We start from the raw sequence: 20,160 nt of genomic DNA, 5'->3' as shown, positions 1-20,160 counted from the left end.
TGGAGAAGGTATTGAAAAAAGGGAACCCTCCCCTACACTGTCAGTGGGAATGTAAACTGGTACAGCCACTATGGAAAATACTATAGAGGTTCCTTAAAAAACTAAAAGTAGAGCTACCATATGGATCCAGCAATCCCACTTCCATGCAAATATCCAGAACCAACAATAAGAACTCTAATTCAAAAAGATACATGCACCCCAAAGCTTACAGCAGCACTATTTTCAACTGTTAAGTCATGGAAGCAACCTAAATGTTCACTGACAGCTGAGTGGATAAAGATGTTATACACAAACATACACAATGTTAACAGATCAGAAAACTCAATCTTATTAAGGTATTAATACTCCCCCTCCCAAATGATCTGTAGATTCACTGCAGTTTGATTCAAAATACTAGCAGTTTTATTTCTAAAAGCTGACAATCTAATTCTGAAATCCATATACAAATGCACAGAACCTAGAATAGCCCAAACTCTAAACGAGTACAATCTTGGAAGGTAGACTCTATCTGACCTCAAGCATCATTATAAATCTACAGTAATCAAGATTGTGTGGTACGGAACAGAATTAGAGTCTAGAAATAGGCCCATATACAGATGGTCAACTGGCTTTCAACAAATGGAGGTAAAGGTAATTTAATAAAGAAAGGACAGTATGTTCTAAAAATGGCTCAGGAAAAACTGAATTATCAATATTCAAATAAGTGGACTTTGATGTATAACTCACATCATACACAAAAATTAACTCAAAATGGATTGCAGACCTAAATGTAAGACAAAAATATAAAACTTTTAAAAGGAAACATATGCATCTGATAAATGACTTGCACCTGAAATACATAATGCTTCACAAAATTCAGTAATAAACCAATAAAAAGGGATAGGTGGTGGACAGATGTGGACACTTCACCAAAATAAATAAATAAATAGCTAATATTCACATGAAAAGACGTTTAACGTAATTATAGGTCACTGAAGAAATGCAAATCAAAATCCTTTAGTGTCACCACCATCCCTTTCTGGATTACTGCAATAACCTCCTAATGGCCTCCCTCCTTTCACTCTTGACTCTCTGTAGTCCATATAGAACAAAGAAGCCACAGGTTCTTATAAAACCTAAGTTAAGACCATGTTACATCTCAGCTCAAAACTCTAATGGCCCACTTTTCACTCAAATTAAAAACCTTCCACTGGCTTATACAGTCTTACAAGACTGGCCTCTCACCCTGGCCTCTTCTCCTACTGTAACCCCCTCACCTTCCTTTCATAGTACTGTCCCAGCTGCCTGTCCCTGTCTCCACTTGCTTTCATGTTAACCACATGATAATAATCTTAGTAATATTTAACATTTACTAAGTAATACTTACTATGAACCAGATATTGTTCTAACTGCTTTATATGCATTATCTCATTCAATTTCAACAATTATCTCCCCCTACTTTACGAATGATGAAACTGAGTTACAAAGAGGTTAATTAAAATTAACCTAAGAGTTAAGACTGTAAGTGGTGAAGCCAGAATTCAAAATCACAGGTGGAAGAAGCCCACTGCACAGCCCAAAATATACATCTCAATGATGCCCTCTACTTCTTAACATTCTTACAAAATAAGCATAGTTTAAAGAGAAGACAGGATAAAGGACTAAGAGAGGGAAAATCAATGTGCTTGATGTAGCGTCAGAGACATAAAATTGGTTAGGAGGAACCAGGACAATTCCACAAGTATTTTCAAAATGCAGCATGTAACTAGTTAAAAGGTAAAACTCAGCACAAAACTAGTTATTATGTAAATCAAAATATCACACTTAAAACTTACTTTTTCTGTAGTAACAGTCAAGGAAGGAACCAATGCAGGTGATGGTTCTGGTTGCTTCTTATGTTTTTGTTTGTGTTTGTCCTTTTCTTTATATTTCTAAAAATGAACAGAAGTAAAATACAATTTAAATTTAAATTGTAACTGACATATACATAATAAAGATGATATTTCTTTATAATTACATTCAAGTAATTTAAAATATTAATAAATACTTGTCCAAAAAAAAATTCACTTCTAATCAGGTATCATTTCATATATAAACAATACTAATAATATACCTATGGTATTACTACATGTATTACTATATATTACAATATATAGTACTACTACTGTAAGTTATATTAAGGTGATTTGTTTTCTTATCCTTGACCAACCTAAAAGATAAACTGAAGTCTACATTTATATCTGACAAACTATTTTTGTTCTATTAAAAATACCAAATGCTGTTGTATACATTTCATAAATAGTACTTTAAAATTTATATACACTTTGACATGCACTATCACCTCATAACGATATCAGATTCTCCAACACCATGCATTAAATTCTATGGCCCATAAACTACAAACCAGTGCACAGAAACTCAGACAAGAAATTCGTTTTGATGTTTACTCAGAAAATAGATGAAACAGTTATCTCTGCTAAAACTGATGAAGTGAAATATAAAAAGAATTCAATTAATAAGAAATTAACTACATATTAGGAGCCCAACTTTATTTAACATCAAAATACTTTAACCAAATTGTTCTCAATTGTTTGAATCAGAACTGTAAGAGTATTGTATGTGAAGTTTACCACTATTTAAAGAGTTAATTCAACTTATTTCTCACAGTACTTAAGTTTAACCATTCAGAGCACTTAATCTATTCAAAGCATGAATACTACCACTAGCCCTGCCCTAAAAGAGAGAGCATATCAGCAAAACAAAATGTGTACAAATTAAGGATAGATGTTTTACTATAATACCTAAGAATACTGCCTCTTTTTGTTTTTAATTACTGATTTAAGTATATAAGATCTCTCTCTATAGCAAAGTTAATACTTTAGAAAAAGAAAACATAAAATAACCTAGTAACAGTTTTTATTCAGACTTTTTAGCAAACTTTGTTACTCTGAAGTTATTTTAACTGTGACAGATCATAAGGAATCATGCCTCTAATTCTTTGTATGAGGATGTCATATACAAGTTGAGGAGCCAAGAGCTTTGAGAAGCCCTCTATGGCTTTCACCTTTGCCACCTTAGTTTCTAGTGATCATGTAGAAGGTCAGTTCACACTTTCCTGATAGAGAGGCTAGGTAGAAAAAGAGGCCCCATGGAGAAGAACTGGGGTTAACGCCAGCCTACAGTTACCAGCATGTCACTTGAGACATGTAAATAAGACTATCTTAGATCACCCAGCCAGCCATCAGCTGAGAGTAGATTCATGATTAAGCCCAGCTGATACCATGTGAAGGAAAGACAAATTGTGTGCTGAGCCCTACCACTAAAAAATGTACACCACTAAAAGTCGTCAAGTGGTTTACCAAGAACAGTAGATAATTGAAACAAAACCATAATTCACAACCAGGTAATGGGAGTTAATAAAAGTACAAATTAAAAGTAACACATATTGGAATTTTTGTAATCACCAAAATAACAAATATAACTATACAATCTAGTTTATAAATATGATCCTTGACTGCAGTAAGTTCTATATCAATACTTTTCTCCCATAAAGATAATACAGGAGATTCTCCATCCTTCTTCATGTTCTACTTCTCATACTGGGCTTTATTCATCAAGGGTACAAGAGCTGGGATAATTTTATATGTATTTTATAGAGAACAACACTGAAAAACAAGATAAATAATCTCACGGGGCTTCCCTGGTGGCTCAGACAGTCAAGAATCTGCCTACAATGCAGGGGACTGGGTTCAATCCCTGGATTGGAAAGATCCCTGGAGAAGGGAATGGCAATCCATTCCAGTATTCTTGCCTGGAGAGTCTCATGGACAGAGGAGCCTGGTGGGCTACAGTTCATGGGGTCACAAAGAGCTGGACACAACTAAGAGAATAACACACACACAAACAACAGCTACAATCTTGGAGAGAACAGAAGAGTAAAAACTAAACTATACATGTGTATGTATGAAAACATGAATATATGTAAGACATAATGGAATAATACCCCACTTTGGTCCTGTGTAATACACCAAGAAATAACATCCTGAGATTGTAAATGTTCACTGGGAGAGATTGTGTATAGATTACATCCACAATATAGGCCTGTGAAACATGAATCAATGCAGTGTAATGACTTTCACACTAAAGAGATAGGCTGATTTTAACAGAATAGGAAAAAAAATTCAGGAAAATGTTCAGTTATATCTAAATATTTAGCATATGACAAAGACGGGATTCCAAATCATCAGGGAAGACCGAAATTATTTAATAATACTAGAAAAGGTGGTTAATAATGTAGGAAAAATATACAAAAAACTGACAAAATCTAAACAGATTATTTTATAGTTAAACAAAAATTAAAATAATCTAAGAGGCTGAAGAAAATGTTTTTTAAAATTTGAAATTTAAAGAAGGAAAGACTTTTCTAAGCATAAAACAAAGTAAAAATCAGAAACAGAAAAGGTAGTTTTAGCTATTCAAATTCAAATACTTTGGCATCAATTTAAAAATCATTAAAAAGCTAAAAACAAACTGAGAAATAAGTTAACATGTTCTGTATTTTAGTGTTTAAAATGTTTATAAATCAGTAAGAAAAAATAAACATGCTATGAAACAATGCACAAAGGGCAATTCACAAAAGAAATGAGCCACTAAACAAAAACTGTGCAACCAAGCATTGAAGAACTAATGGCAATATTATTCTATTACCTAATTTTTTTTTTAACACCAAAACTGTTGAATTTTTGTTTTTAATTATAAGACCCAATGTTGCCCAAGTTACAGTGAAATGAGCACTTGCATACAATGCTAAAGAGAATGTAAATATGCAATGGACCATTTTAAACATAAGAGTTAGAAACCGTAGATATATTATCTGACTAGTAATTTCATCTTTAAGAAGTGAAGGTTCAAATATAGTTTATTATGCTACTGTTTGCAATGAGAAAAAAACTGTAAATAATCTAAATGTTCAACAACACAGGTGTGGTTGAAAAAATTATTATGCAACCATGTAATGGTCATTTAAAAAGTATGTTCTGAAGGAATATTTAAAGATCTGGTAAAATGATTAATATGAGTTTCACTTTAAAATTTTATGCAAAGAGTCAAGCTTGGGAAAGAAAAACAAAGCTGAAGATGTCACAGTTCCTGATTTCAAACTATACTACAAACTGTTGGTAATCAAAACAGTATGGTACTAGCACAAAAACAGATACAGAGATCAGCAGAATGGAACAGAGTCCAGAAATAAACCCATATTTATAGGGTCATTTGGGCTTCCCTGGTGGCTCAGACAGTAAAGAAACTGCCTACAATGCAGGAGACCTGGGTTCGATCTCCAGGTCAGGAAGATCTCCTGGAGGAGGAAATGGCAACCAACTCCAGTATTCGTGCCTAGAAAACTCCATGGACAGAGGAGCCTGGTGGGATCCCATGGAGTCCATGGGATTGCAGAGTCGGAACACGACTGAGCAACTAATACTATATGGCCAATTAATCTACAACATAGTAGGCAAGAAGAATCAAAAGGAAGAAGATATTCTCTACAATCAATAATGCTATGAAAACTGGACAGCCATGTGCAAAAGAATCAGACTACTTTCTCACACTGTATACAAAAAAAGACTCAAAGTGACTTAAACAGAAGACCTGAAACCATAAACTAAAAGAAAACATGGACAGTATGCTTTCTGACATTGGTCTTAACAGAATCTTTCTAGATATGTCTTCTCCGGCAAGAGAAACAAAGGCAAATATAAATAAATGGGCCTACATCAAACTGAAAATGAAAAGTTTTTGCACAGTGAAGGAAACGAAACAGTCATACTTGGAAACAATACATCTGATAAGGAGTTAATATCCAAAATATGCAAAGAACTCATATAACTCAATATGCAAACAACAAACAACTCAATTAAAAAATGAGTAGAGTACCTGAATAGACATTTTTGCAAAGACGACATACAGATGGCCAACAGACATATAAAAAGATGCTCAGCATCATTAATAATCACGGAAATGCAAATCAAAACCACAATGATATACTACCTCACACCTGTCAGAATGGCTATCATCAAAAAGTCAACAAATAGCAAGTAGTGGCAAGGATGCAGAAAAAAGAACATTTGTGAACTGTTGGTGGGATTGCAAATTTGTGTAGCCACTATGGAAAACAATATGAAGATTCCTCAAAAAATTAAAAATATAATTGCCTTATTATCCAGCAGTTTCACTTCTGGGTATTTACCCAAAGAAAACAAAAACACTAATTTGAAACAATATATGCACAATGTTCACTGAAGCATCATTTGCAATAGCCAAGATATAGAAGTAACGTAATTGGCCATCAATAGATTAAGTGCATAAAGATGCTGTGTGTGTGCCTATGTAACATTACTCAACCATTAAAAAAAAACCAAAAACCTCTCTATTTTACATGAATGGACTTAGATGGTATTATGCTAAGTTAAATAAGTCAGAGAGAGAAAGACAAACAACACCATATGACCTTACTTTTATGTGGAATCTAAAAAACAAACCAAACCAAAACGGAAACAGACTCAGATGCAGAGAACAAACTCGTAGGGTGGGACTGAAAACTTTCAGTTATAAAATAAGTAAACAAAGGGAGGTAGGTATAAGATATACCATAAGGAACATGGTCAATAGCATTGTTAAGAACACTGGAGACAGACGGCTACTGGACTTATGGTGATCATTTCATAATGTATGCAAATATCAAATTACTACATAGTACACCCAAAACTAATATAATACTACATATCAACTATGTTATTTCCATAAAAAATGAATTTAATAAGTGGATAAAAATTTTATGCAAGGAGAGAATAACAACGAGAAGGAAATAAACAAACACTAAATATTTTTATGTAAAGCCGTAGGTCAGGACAACTGGTGTCACTCCCAAATATATCAGTGTGTATAATTAACAATAAAAATAATCAGAATTGTAGCAATTTGTAATATACATATGTATATAAAATCTCACTTAATCCTTAAAGCAGCCCTGTGATGATCTATTTTTATAGATTAGAAAGGAATGGTTTAAACAAGTACAAAATAGATTCTTATCTATACCTCCCAAGAAACTTAGCTGAAACAAGAACTTCTGGAATGGGTAAAGAAATCGTTAAAGGAAAACTAAAGTACAAGACAGTAGAGATAATTCTTGAAATAAGAAATGTTTGGGCTAAGTCAGAAAGTGAATTCTAAAAGGAATGCAATATCGTGCTTGAGGTTACTTCCCCAGAAAAGTTTTAAATTAACAAAGATGTGCTCATATTAACAAAGATGTGCTCATAAAGATTTCATTATCACTAAGTGTGAAGAAGAGTTCATCAGGAAGCCTAATATTAGAAATTAAATTTATACTACGGTAAAGAGGATCTATGTTCAGTACTCCCAAGGCTTTAAATGGTGATTTAAAATCACATCAACTTTTTCCAATGTTAACAATTAAAAATCAAACAGAAACCAGTGAAAACAACAAACTGAATAGCAACTAAAACTGGGGGAGTGGTAGAAGCAGATAATACATTAAACCAAAACTAGCAAGTAAGCAGTGAAATAGAAGACTCTAGAAATAGAGCAGAAGCAGCCCTGAACTGAACTATAGAACTCAGCTATTAATAATCCTACTTCCAATTAGCTAAAATTCTGAAAATATCACAAAAACTCCCAAATGTGCAGAGAAACAACCTTTTCTTTTGCTTTTTCTGACTACTTAATTTGTTCTTTCTCTACCTAAAGAGTAGTGTAGGCTTTACAGCAGAAACAGGAAAAGCTAGGGGAAAGGAGAGTACTGACTCTTTGGAAATAAATGATCTAGGCTAGAAATGAATTATATAAAATCAGAGGGTATTCATAACTGTGTGAACTATCTCCACACAGTTAAGAGATTAAAATCTAGCATAAGATATTCAATCAAGAGTTAGGAAAGAGAGCTGAGCCTGGGGTTCTACCAAACACTGCATACTGTCCCAGCTGAGCTTATACACTGCACCCTTGACATTTCCTCTGAAATCAAAAAGAGACAAAGTACTTAGTCCTCAAACCCTAGCCTCAAAAATGGTGAGAAGAGATTCAAGAAATGGTCTTAACTCCGGTGGAGCAAATACCTAGAGCCTCAAAAACATGAGCAATAAAGGAAAAAGTTGCATGGCAAAGAAACTATAGCAGAAAAGGAAACAATATAAAGAGCATAACATGCAAAAGAGAACCAAAACTCTCAACCTACAAATAAATATAACTCAGCATAGAGATATTTCTCAAACTGTTCCATGCTAAGTAAAACTTCATTCTAATGTATGTTCAAACAGCACAAAATGAGATGATGAAACAAAATGGTTAAAAAAACCTCAGGGATTGTAGGAAATAAATCAGGGATTGTAGAACCAAAATAATTTTAAAACTAAAACAGAATTAGTAACTAAAATAGAATCAGCAAGAGAAAAAGCATACATTCTTGAGAATAAAAATATTGCTCTAAAAAGGGCATGAAAAAAATCATAGTAATGCAAATGAAAAATCAGCAGATTAACGTGTTCAGAGTGAATTCTCTGGCAGTCCAATGGTTAGGACTGGTGCTTTCACTGCTGTGGCTTGGGTTCAATCTCTGGTCAGGCAACTAAAATCACACAAGCCATGCAGCAAAGTCAAAAAAAAAAAAAAAAAAGGGTGGGGTGGGGGGGTTAGAGAGGAACATTTAACAGTTACATACAACAATAATCAAACGTTAAGTATAACTTCTGTCCCTAAAGTAGAGAATCCAATGAATGGAGAACAGAAGATGTATTTAAACATAAGAGCCTAAAAATAAAAGGGGGAAAAAAGAAACGCATCTTGAAAAATTCAGTTATAGAATGCTCAACAGCAAGACTTACTTTAGTTAAACTTAGCAGACTGCACGGGGGTCAGTGGGGTAGGACTGTCCCTGGTCCTCCCCACAGCAATAGTCCAGGTCCATTGCCTGAATTCTTGAAGGAAAGAAAGTGTCACCCAATGATATTATATACAGCTAAGATTCAGTTCAAAAATTAGGACAAGAAGAAAACATTTTCCATTATGAACAAACTCAGAGAATACAGGTCTTAAGAATGTATTCTTGAAAGAAAGTTACTGAACACTAAAGCTCTGTCAATTTAAGAGATGATATAAAGAACTCATTGGAGAAGCTGTGGTGAAAGGTAGTGACCATCTAACAAATTTAAATTAAATACAGAACAAATCCCTGAAACAACTGTGACGATTGTTTACAGAAGAGAATGTCTCAGACCTGAAAAATGCAACATAAATATCTTTAAAAACAAACAAACTGGATGGAAGGAAATGAGAAGAACACAGGGATATTGTTCGCCTTTCATAGCAGGAGCTCAATATAGATTGTGAAGCACATAGTTAAAATAGTTTGCCACCAAATAGTAACTGCACATAAAATCCTTCCTTGTAGACAAAACCTGGTTTTATTTCGCTAATCACTCTCTCATATCCTCAGATTTTCAAGCCCAGAGGTGAACATGGAATATCTAAGTCAAATTGGATAAATCTACCTCCTGAGCCACAGACTGCTTTAGGTCTGGGATAGATTTAAGTCAGGACAATAAAACAGAAGAGGAAATTTTCTGTGAGATGGTTGGGAATGTTCTCTCTCTTTAAAAGGTACTCCCTTGCTGTCTTCAGATACTCAAGTGTTAGGCCGTGACCCCTGGAACTGCAGTGACCTGACAACCATGCCTAGAGAAGCCAAGAGAACCACAAGAGAGACAACAATGCCCTACTGCCACTGAATTGACGATTGCTAAGTTAACCAATCTCAGAAAAACCTCTGAGCGTCTTATGCAAAACAAGCAATTCCATTGCTTTAGCAATATTCTCTTACAGTTAAAAGCATCTGAACTGGAAGGACGATCTTACTTTTCAGTGATTTTTTGAGTGCTTCAGTATCTCCACAATTAAAGGTAGAAGTTTAAGGAAATAGTATCTGTTGAGATAAGGAAATTTTATATGAAGCTCAATTTATCTATTTGCTTCACTTTCTTCTACAGAGCCAAGTAAATCTAAGTTTAATATTTTTTAAAAAACCAACAGTATTGCACCATTTCAGTATTTTTTATTGTTCTAACCATCCTTTCAAAATCTATTATCTATTTATAAAAATCTGGAATGTTTACTTAGTAATGATAGCTATTTCTGGATGGTGAATTCTGGAGTGTGTTTTTTTTTTAATTAATTTGCATTTTTAAAAACGCTTTGCCTTGTTTTAACTTTTTTTAATAATTACATATCCCTGGTGGCTCAGGCGGTAAAATCGTCTGCTTGCAATGCTGGAGACCCGGGTTCAATTCCTGGGTCGGGAAGATCCCCTGGAGAAGGAAACGGCAACCCACTCCAGTATTCTTGCCTGGAAAATTCCATGGGTGGAAGAACCTCATAGGCTACAGTCCATGGGGTCGCAAAAAGAGTCGGACATGACTGAGCGACTTCGCAAACAAAAAGAATGGGCTAAAATGAAGTACAGACAGCTAGCTATTCACCAAACCCATTTCTTTCCCTTATTCAGAGTATAACTAGACATTTCCCAGTTTCCTTTGCAGTCCAGTGTGGCATTTAACTGAGTTCAAGTCAACTGTAACACGAATGAAAAATGACGTGTGCTGCCTCTGGGCCTGCTCCTTAATAGCCTTGAGTATTGAGTGTCCATGCTCCTTCCTCTTCCAGGGATTAATACAAGGGAACACAGCAGACACAGAAGCAACACTGAAAAGGAGGCCAAGAAGCAAGATGGAAGGAACCAAAAGTCCTGACTCATGGCTTTTAAGAAAGCTGTTAATCAAGAACATCTGTTTTGGATGTAGTTGTGAATGAAAAATAAACAATGTATCAATCCTCATAATCTGAGAAGTGTCATATGTTAGGAGACAATTCTTACCTGAGTCTCTGCTCTTTCTTTATGTCTTACAAATAAATAAGGCAACGACTTGTCCATCATCTAAACTATCTTTTCAAGGTTGTTTGTATAATGATCAGACTTAAAAGACAGAATGTGTACCTTAGGAACAAAGGGTAGCCACATTAACTATTACAAAAGATTCAGGTGCCCTAAGCTCAGGGTTCCTCTACTGCAACAGACTGTATGAGCAGCTGCCATCTGGCCCTCTGCTCTGCTCTATGGAAACTGGGTCTTGGGGGAACTGTGCAAAAATACTGATACTCTGGTTACTTCTACTGCTTTAAGTAATATTATCTCTGATCCAAAATTCTCCTGTCTTCTAACTGGTTACCTTATAAGTAGGGTATACCTTATAAGACCCCTTTAGCATGCGTAGTAGGAGAAGAGGGCAGCAGAGGATGATATGGTTAGATATTATCACTGACTCCATGGGCCTGAACTTGAGCAAACTCTGGGAGATAATGGAGGACAGGGAAGCCTGGTATGCTGCAGTCCATGGGGTCTCAAAGAGTCAGACATGATTTAGTGACTGAACAACAACATATATACTATTAGTAAACACATATATATTTAAATATGTTAAATATTTTATTTAATAATATAACTATACAAATATATACATACATATATAACTATCGAATCACAAAAATCAAAGAGATTTTAGCTAGTACCTAAGTGCATCTAAGTGAAATATTTAAATGGTTAAATATGCAACAACACATATAAAATATACACTTTAGTTAACAAGTATAATACATAAATTCAGTAAGATAGCATTTAAGATATTCTATAAACTTCTGTGGGTTAGAGTTTGAGGTGTATGAATATATTAAGAACATATTAAAAAAAAAAAAGACAAAAGGCACTTCACAAATACAAGTATATTTATTTATTCTGGATTATCCAGTAGGCCCAATGTAATCACAGGGATCCTTAAAAGTGAAAGGAGTCGGAAGAAGAGAATCAACGGAAGATTTGAATATGGAAGACTGATCAGAGTTGCAACATTGCTGGCTTTCAAGAAAAGTGGATCATGAGGCGAGGAAAGTGGGCATCTCTGGAGACTAAAAAAGTTAAGGAAACAAACTATGTAAACACATGAAGGAACTGAATAACTGATTTAATGCTCACTTTAACTTCTTTCTGCCTGATTAACAAGTATATCCATTTTCAACATTTATTACTAAATCCTTTTCTTCTTCCAGGGGTAAAAGTCCTTACCATCTCTTCTCAATGACTCATCAGAGATTATCCCTTCTCATGACCTCAGCAGGGCCCTCTTACTTCATTAACATCCTGTGCTCCAGTTTCATTTTCCTCTTTGCCTATAAACGTACATGTACCTACTACATTATAGTCAATACAACTAAAACTATAATTCCTCCCAGATCAGTTCTTAATTATTCAAAAGTTGTCAATAATACTACCTTTATTTCACTAGCCTCATACTTAAACCTCTGGGTTTGTTTAAAAAGCATTTCACATGGTTTCACTGTGTTCAAGAAACCATATTAGGTCGTGTGGGGAAAACAGTAAAGTATAAAACATAGGGATCAGTTCTGAAACACAATATAGGGAATTCCCTGGTGGTACAGTGGTTAGGACTCCACGCTTCCACTGCTAGGGGTACGAGTTCCATTCTTGGTAGGGAAATTAGATCCCAAATGCCATGCAGCATGGCCAAAACACACACACAACCAAAAACACACAAAAAAACAACAAAAACCAAAAAACAATTTGGTCAGTTAGTGAGACATATAATAATGACAACCGGTAGTTTAAAAAAGTGAAATGAAAAAAATAAGAAAATCACATAAAAAATATCCACGGCAAGAGAGACAGTATGAGTCACACAAGACAAAGTCTAGCTTCACTAGAAAGCCAGAACTAAGTGTTAGATCTGAATTAAGATGAAGTAAGAAAAGAGGAAACTGAAAACTGAAGATCATTTGACAAAAGAACAATTGGAGCACATATTAAAATGCTTTAAAAAAGAAAAAAACAAAGTTTATTTGGAGGGAATGGGTAGAATATGACTCAAACAATTTTTCCCTTTTGTCACGTCTAATGTGTTAATATCTCAGTCCAGTCCAAGCAAAGCCTCATCACTTAACTCTTTCTGATGACTCTTTTCTACTATCAAATCAATCTTCCCATTTTAAAATATTAATTATAATGTACAATTATTAAAAATATTAATAATTTCACTTATTTGAATCAAATATATATCTAGCCTAACCCATCTTAAAACTTCAAATTCATATTTATGCCTTTAAAATGTTTCTCATTCCACCATACCCAAAGTGACTAAAATCAGTATTATCAGTTTCTCATTTTTATACTGTTTATTCATTATAACTAATAATTACAATGCTTGCTTTTCCCTCAAGACCCTACCTGTACTTATGGTAGCATGCCCCTAATCAAGACTGCCTATAACCATCCATCACCTCCAATATACATTTCCCCTTGCCCTATTACTACCAATCAGATCCCAGGCCTTATAGATTTTATTGCTTCAATACCTTGACTATCACTTCCCATATCTTTCCATTCATACAGCTATTAAATTCAGTTTAGACTTCATTACTAAACATGAACAACAAGGCTCTCTTTATTTTCTAGAGCCATGTTCTCCAATATGGTACCTACTTGCCACATGTGGCTATTTCACTTAATTAACAGTGGTCTAGTCTAGAACTTCACACTAAATCAAAAAAATTTAATTTTAATATGCTCCTCTCATTTTTCCTCTAATGTAACTATGAGACAATAATTGGTACACAGTGTATTTAACAATAATCAGCCCCAAGAAGATAAACAAAAGAGCAAAAGACCAAATAACTTATCACAATGAAGGAATAAAACTACTACTGAGAAAAGCAGAAAAAAAAAAAAAAAAGTGTTGTTAAGGATGTGGAGAAACTGGAACCCTGGTTGGTAGAAATGTGAAATGGTAGAGCTACTGTGGAAAGTAGTACTGCAGTTCCTCAAAAAGTTAAACTCATTAAAAAATAAACTTTTAAAAAGTAATTAGAAAAAAAAAAATTAAACTCAGAATCAAGATGTGATCCAGCAAATCCACTTCTGGGTATAAAATCAAAAGAACTGAAAGCAGGGTCTTGAAGAGATATTGTATACCCACCCATGTTCACAGCAGCATTATTCATTCACAATAGCTAGAATGTGGAAGCAAACAAGACTCCATCAACAGACAAATGAATAAGCAGAATGTGGCATATACATACAACAGAATATTCCACTTATACGAGGAATCTAGAGTAGTCAAATTCCTAAAAACACACAGTAGAATAGAGGCTGCCAGAGGCTTGGAGGGGAGTGGGGGTGGGGGGAGTGCTGCTTACTGGTTACATATTTTCAGTTATGCAAGGTAAAAAGAGTTCCACAGATGTATGGAGGTGATGGTCTCCAACAATATAAAGGTATTTAATGACACTGAACTGCACATTTTAAAATGGTTAAGATAGTAAGTTTCATGTTATGTATATTTTACCATTTAAAAAATTAGGGGTGATAACTGCTACAGAGAGAGAGAGAAATCTAGGGCCCCATCACTACACTATCATATGTCATATCATATACCAAGAATTCAAACAAGCTCACATAGAGAAGTATATTTATTAGCTGGAGAGCTGCCCCAAACTGCTTATATTAATTCATTCTGCTGACACACCACTTACTTTTTCTTTATCCATTCCCCCACTTAATTGAAATGCTACAACTAAGACTGAGATTGTCTTTTCAGCTTAAAAATAGGCTACAGCAGAAACTAACAGAATCACTTTCTTTTAAAATACAATTATGATTATTATGTCACAAAGGATTCAGTAAAATAGTAAAGTATTGTAAAAGTACTTTGTACCACTTCTGTATTATTTCAGGTTAAACTAACATTAATCAGTGATGAAACTACCTCAAACAATTAGGTAGTTGATACAAGATTAACACATAAAAGTGAACAGTCTTGGTACTTCATTGGTGGTCCAGTGGTTAAGAACCCGACTTACAAGGCAAAGTACATGGATTCAGGGAACTAAGATCCCACATGCTCCAGTCTGCCCCATTTACTGAAGCCTGCAATCTCTGGAACCTATGCACTATGAATCTGCATGCAGGCCAGTGAAAGATCCCACATAACTTTGCTAAGATCTGAGGAAGCCAAATATATGGATAAATATTTTTTAAAGTCAATAGTGTAAAATAAATAAATAAATAAATAAAGTCAATAGTGTTTATAAATAGACAATAAAAGAAGATATAATAAATATAGAAAACCCCTTTTAAAACTACAAGAAAGAAATTACAATAGTGAGAAAAGGAAGGTAGTGGCCAACAGACTAGTTTTTCTGAAACTCCATATAAAAACAGACTATTTAGAAAAACTAAAAACCCATGGAATAACATTTTACAATAAAATCAAATGCCAAAGTACTTCCATGAACCCCAAAATACAAACAGAGTGGAACAAAAAACTACAAGATCTGTACAGTAACAGCATTTGTGAGGGGAGAAGGAAGCCACAAGACAACTGCAAATCATCAGTGGTACCCACTGCAAAGCATCAAGGGCTGATTTGAGGACGGGGAAACAAGAAAGGGTTTTGTACTGGACAATGATAGATAAATGCAAGCAGCTCCCTCTAGGAAAGACTGAAGTGATGTCTAAAGTTAACCTTTCAGGCAGGGGTTCATTCTCGGGCAGAGACTTACTCCAGAGAGAAACAGTTTCTAAACACCATCCTCACTAAAAGAATATGATAGAATGGTGGGGGGAAAAAAAGTTATGATGCACTGTGAATACACCATTTAGGTGGTATTTCTCACAAAAGAGCTGGACACGACTTAGCGAAAAATCTAACCTAATCAAAGAGAAATTAAAAAGACAAATCCCAGTTGAGGAACATGCTGCAAAACAACCAGTAAGGAATCTTCAAAAATATCAACGTTGTGAAAGGTAGAAAAGCCTGAAGACTATGTTAAAGAAGACTAAAGAGACATTTAATACTTGATTGAATCTTGGATCAATTTCTTCTAAATCAGCTATAAAGAACATTACTGGGACAACAGTATATTGGATATAGACCATAGAAAGTAGATGCTTCATAAACATTTACTTATTTAAACACTAATGTCCCTTCATCTACGGAAAAGGAAATTAAACTACATAGGGTAACATAGGAAATAAATATATTAACAAATAAATTTATTATTAAGGGAAAAAAACTTGTTATAATCATAATACTATGATTTTAGAGAGTTGGAATATAACTCTAAACACCTAAATGAATTTAAGTCTTTACATTATATGTAATTTCAACCTTACAAAAATTGTAACTATTGCATATAAAGAAATTAGCCTTCAGCCAATTTAATTAGACATAAAATTTCATTTCGTGGGCATGGCATTTAGTTGATACAAGCAAGATCACGTTTACACTGAATAGCTGAATTCAAGCAAAATTTCAAAAAGACTATTCACATCTACTTGTAACTTAGCCTATCTATCCACTTTTAACAAAGAATCTTTCCCTTGTAAGTTACAAGTTCTTTAGAAATCTCATCCCCCCAAACACTAATCTAAGAAAGAACCTCCTGGAACAAAGTAAAGGTTTCATGAGAGATTCTTTGTATTAGCATTATATTAAGAACACATGAGAATTTCACCATTTGTACTAAGATCAAAAATAAATTCAATTTGTAATACATCTGATTTATCTAACTTTTAAAGAAATCTAATTATTAAACCTCCCAAGTAAAAGGCAGAAAGACTTAGGTGGGAAAAAAAAAAGATTCCACAGACTGTGGAGATAGGCATGCCTGATCTTAAATGCTGGCTCCATCATTTACTAATCAGTATCTCGTTTTCTTCAATTTAAGTCTGAATTTGGCAATAAGGAGCTCATGATCCGAGCCACAGTCAGCTCCTGGTCTTGTTTTTGCTGACTGTATAGGACACTGAAAGATGAACTCCCCAGGTTGGTAGGTGCCCAATATACTACTGGAGACCAGTGGAGAAATAACTCCAGAAAGAATGAAGAGATGGAGCCAAAGCAGAAACAACACCCAGTTGTGGATGTGACTGGTGATGGAATTAAAGTCTAATGCTGTAAAGAGCAATAGTGCATAAACCTGGAATGTTAGGTCTGTGAATCAAGGCAAATTGGAAGTGGTCAAATAGGAGACAGTAAGAGTGAACACTGACATTTTAGGAATCAGCAAACTAAAATGGACTGGAGTGGGCAAATTTAACTCAGATGACCGTTATATCTACGACTGTGGGCAAGAATCCGTTAGAAGAAATGGAGTACCCCTCCCCTCGTAGTCAATTCAGTTCAGTTCAGTCGCCCAGTCGTGTCCAGCTCTTTGCAACCCCATGAATTGCAGCACACCAGGCCTCCCTGTCCATCACCAACTCCCGGAGTTTACCCAAACCCATGTCCATCAAGTCGGTGATGCCATACAATCATCTCATCCTCTGTCGTCCCCTTCTCCTCCTGCCGCCAATTCTACCCAGAATTAGGGTCTTTTCCAATGAGTCAACTCTTCACATGAGGTGGCCAAAGTATTGGAGTTTCAGCTTCAACATCAGTCCCTCCAATGAACACCCAGGATTGATCTCCTTTAGGATGGACTGGTTGGATCTCCTCGCAGTCCAAGGGACTCTCAAGAGTCTTCTCCAACACCACAGTTCAAAAGCAGCAATTCTTCGGTGCTCAGCTTTCTTCACCGTCCAACTCTCCATCCATACATGACCACTGGAAAAACCATAGCCTTGACTAGACGGACCTTTGTTGGCAAAGTAATGTCTCTGCTTTTAAATATGCTATCTAGGTTGGTCATAACCTTCCTTCCAAGGAGTAAGCGTCTTTTAATTTCATGGCTGCAATCACCATCAGCAGTGATTTTGGAGCCCAAAAAAATAAAGTCTGACACTGTTTCCACTGTTTCCCCATCTATTTCCCATGAAGTGATGGGACCAGATGCCATGATCTTAGTTTTCTGAACATTGAGCTTTAAGCCAACTTTTTCACTCTCCTCTTTCACTTTCATCAAGAGGCTCTTTAGTTCCTCTTCACTTTCTGCCATAAGGGTGGTGTCATCTGCATATCTGAGGTTATTGATATTTTTCCCGGCAATCTTGATTCCAGCTTGTGCTTCTTCCAGCCCAGTGTTTCTCATGATGTACTCTGCATATAAGTTAAATAAGCAGGGTGACAATATACAGCCTTGACGTACTCCTTTTCCCATTTGGAACCAGTCTGTTGTTCCATGTCCAGTTCTAACTGTTGCTTCCTGACCTGCAGACAGGTTTCTCAAGAGACAGGTCAGATGCTCTGGTATTCCCATCTCTTTTAGAATTTTCCCCAGTTTCTTGTGGTCCACACAGTCAAAGGCTTTGGCATAGTCAATAAAGCAGAAATAGATGTTTTTCTGGAACTCTCTTGCTTTTTCGATGATCCAGCAGATGTTGGCAATTTGATCTCTGGTTCTTCTGCCTTTTCTAAAACCAGCTTGAACATCTGGAAGTTCACGGTTCACGTATTGCTGAAGCCTGGCTTGGAGAATTTTGCGCATTACTTTACTAGCGTGTGAGATGAGTGCAATTGTACTGTAGTTTGAGCATTCTTTGGCATTGCCTTTCTTTGGGATTGGAATGAAAACTGACCTCTTCCAGTCCTGTGGCCACTGCTGAGTTTTCCAGATTTGCTGGCATCATATCTTAATCTTACGTATTCCTCCAGTTATTACCCTACTTCTCTCCTCTTAAAACTCCTTAAAAAGAGCTGTATCTATACTTCTTCATAACTACTTTATTCATCTACCAAATTCACTTAGCTTCACCTCTCCATCATTACATGGAAACTCCTTCTCTTCAACAACTTCTTTAGCATTAATCCAAAGTACATACAGTCATCCCTCAACATCCACAAGGGGTTGGTTCCAGGACTCCCTGACAATACTAAGGTCATGGATGCTCTAGTCCTTCGTAAAAAATGGCATAGTATCCACATTTAACCTACACATCCTCCTGTGTATTTTAAACTATCTCCTGATTATTTATAATACCTAATAAAATGTAAATACTATATAAATATTTGCCTGAGCCCAGTAAATTCAAGTTTTTCCTTTTGGAACTTTCTGGAATTTTTTTCCACAGTTGGTTGCATCCACAGATATACAACCCAATGGGTAAAAAAAACAGGCATTCAACTAGGGGGATGGGAACATGCATGCACACACCATGTGACATCTGAGGCCAGGTCACAAAAAATACTTTAGTTTTCACCATGCTGTCTCTTATTCTGGGAAAAATTCGATGAAAAGCTAGGTGCCATATTATAAGGACACTCAAACAGTCCTACAGAGAGGTCATCCAGCAAGAAACGGGTTCTTGCTCAGCCAGCACCAACATACTGGCCATGTTAATAAGCCATCTTGGAAGCATATCTATCAGCCTTAGTCAAGCCTTCAAATGACTGTATTCCTACCAACATCTTGACTACAATCTGATGAGACCGTGAGCAAGGCATATCTAGCAAACTCCATCTAAATTTCTAACTAAAACAAACTACAAGATAATAAATATTTATTATAATTTTAAGTCACTAAATTTTTGGGTAATTTGTTATGCTGCAACTGGTAACTGATACACATTTTTGTTACATGCATAGGATGCTACCATAACAACAACAAAAAAAACTAAAAATGTAGGAGTTTCAAGGAATTAGTGGGCAGGAGCTGGAAAGACTTTCAGGAAATGATGAGTGAAAGCCTAATAAGCATGGAAGAGACTATTCTCAGTCTTTCAGGGGGCTGCTAAGGAGAGCTAAAGGAGAAAAACCATTAATGTAACTGAAAAGTAGAGGAAAGGGGGTTCTAGTTGTGTAGTAACAAAGTTTAGCAACATTGGTGCCCTTGGTAACATAAAAAAGAGAAAATCTACTTAATGTATGATTTAAGTAAGGAGATTTTTCTAGGTAATATGTTGAAAGTGTAGTCTTTTTACTATTTATAGTAAAAAGCAGTATAGAGAAAAACTAAATTGCGAAGACCACTGACAAAAAGGAACCAATACTTTCTGGTTTTAAAAGATGTCAGTCTTTCCAAACAGCAATCAATACTTAAATAAGGACTAGCTTCCAAACAAACATAAAATCTAGGTGATTTCAGAAAATGCCTATATGAGAGCAA

The 20,160-nt window shown here is 35.3% G+C and overlaps 1 protein-coding gene across 50 annotated transcripts in view; it reads right to left on the bottom strand.

Annotated features, from left to right (window-relative positions):
• The window catches only part of MLLT10 (MLLT10 histone lysine methyltransferase DOT1L cofactor), a 205,848-nt gene that overhangs the window by 92,432 nt on the left and 93,256 nt on the right, over positions 1–20,160 (bottom strand). For all 50 annotated transcript variants that reach the window (XR_014073059.1, XR_014073053.1, XR_014073062.1 and 47 more), the window contains one exon: positions 1,815–1,910. Coding sequence is in view for 34 of the 50 variants with exons in the window: in XM_081556678.1 (XP_081412804.1) it covers positions 1,815–1,910 (96 nt within the window). In the remaining 16 variants the exon portion in view is untranslated. The remainder of the gene's footprint in view (positions 1–1,814; positions 1,911–20,160) is intronic.

The sequence above is a fragment of the Giraffa tippelskirchi genome, chromosome 13 (assembly GCF_054371585.1).
Source record: "Giraffa tippelskirchi isolate mGirTip1 chromosome 13, T2T-mGirTip1v1.2.pri, whole genome shotgun sequence".
In the NCBI taxonomy this organism is placed as follows: domain Eukaryota; kingdom Metazoa; phylum Chordata; class Mammalia; order Artiodactyla; family Giraffidae; genus Giraffa; species Giraffa tippelskirchi.
The sequence above is the reverse complement of the archived record's forward strand: the minus strand, read 5'-3'. Positions and strand labels throughout refer to the sequence as shown.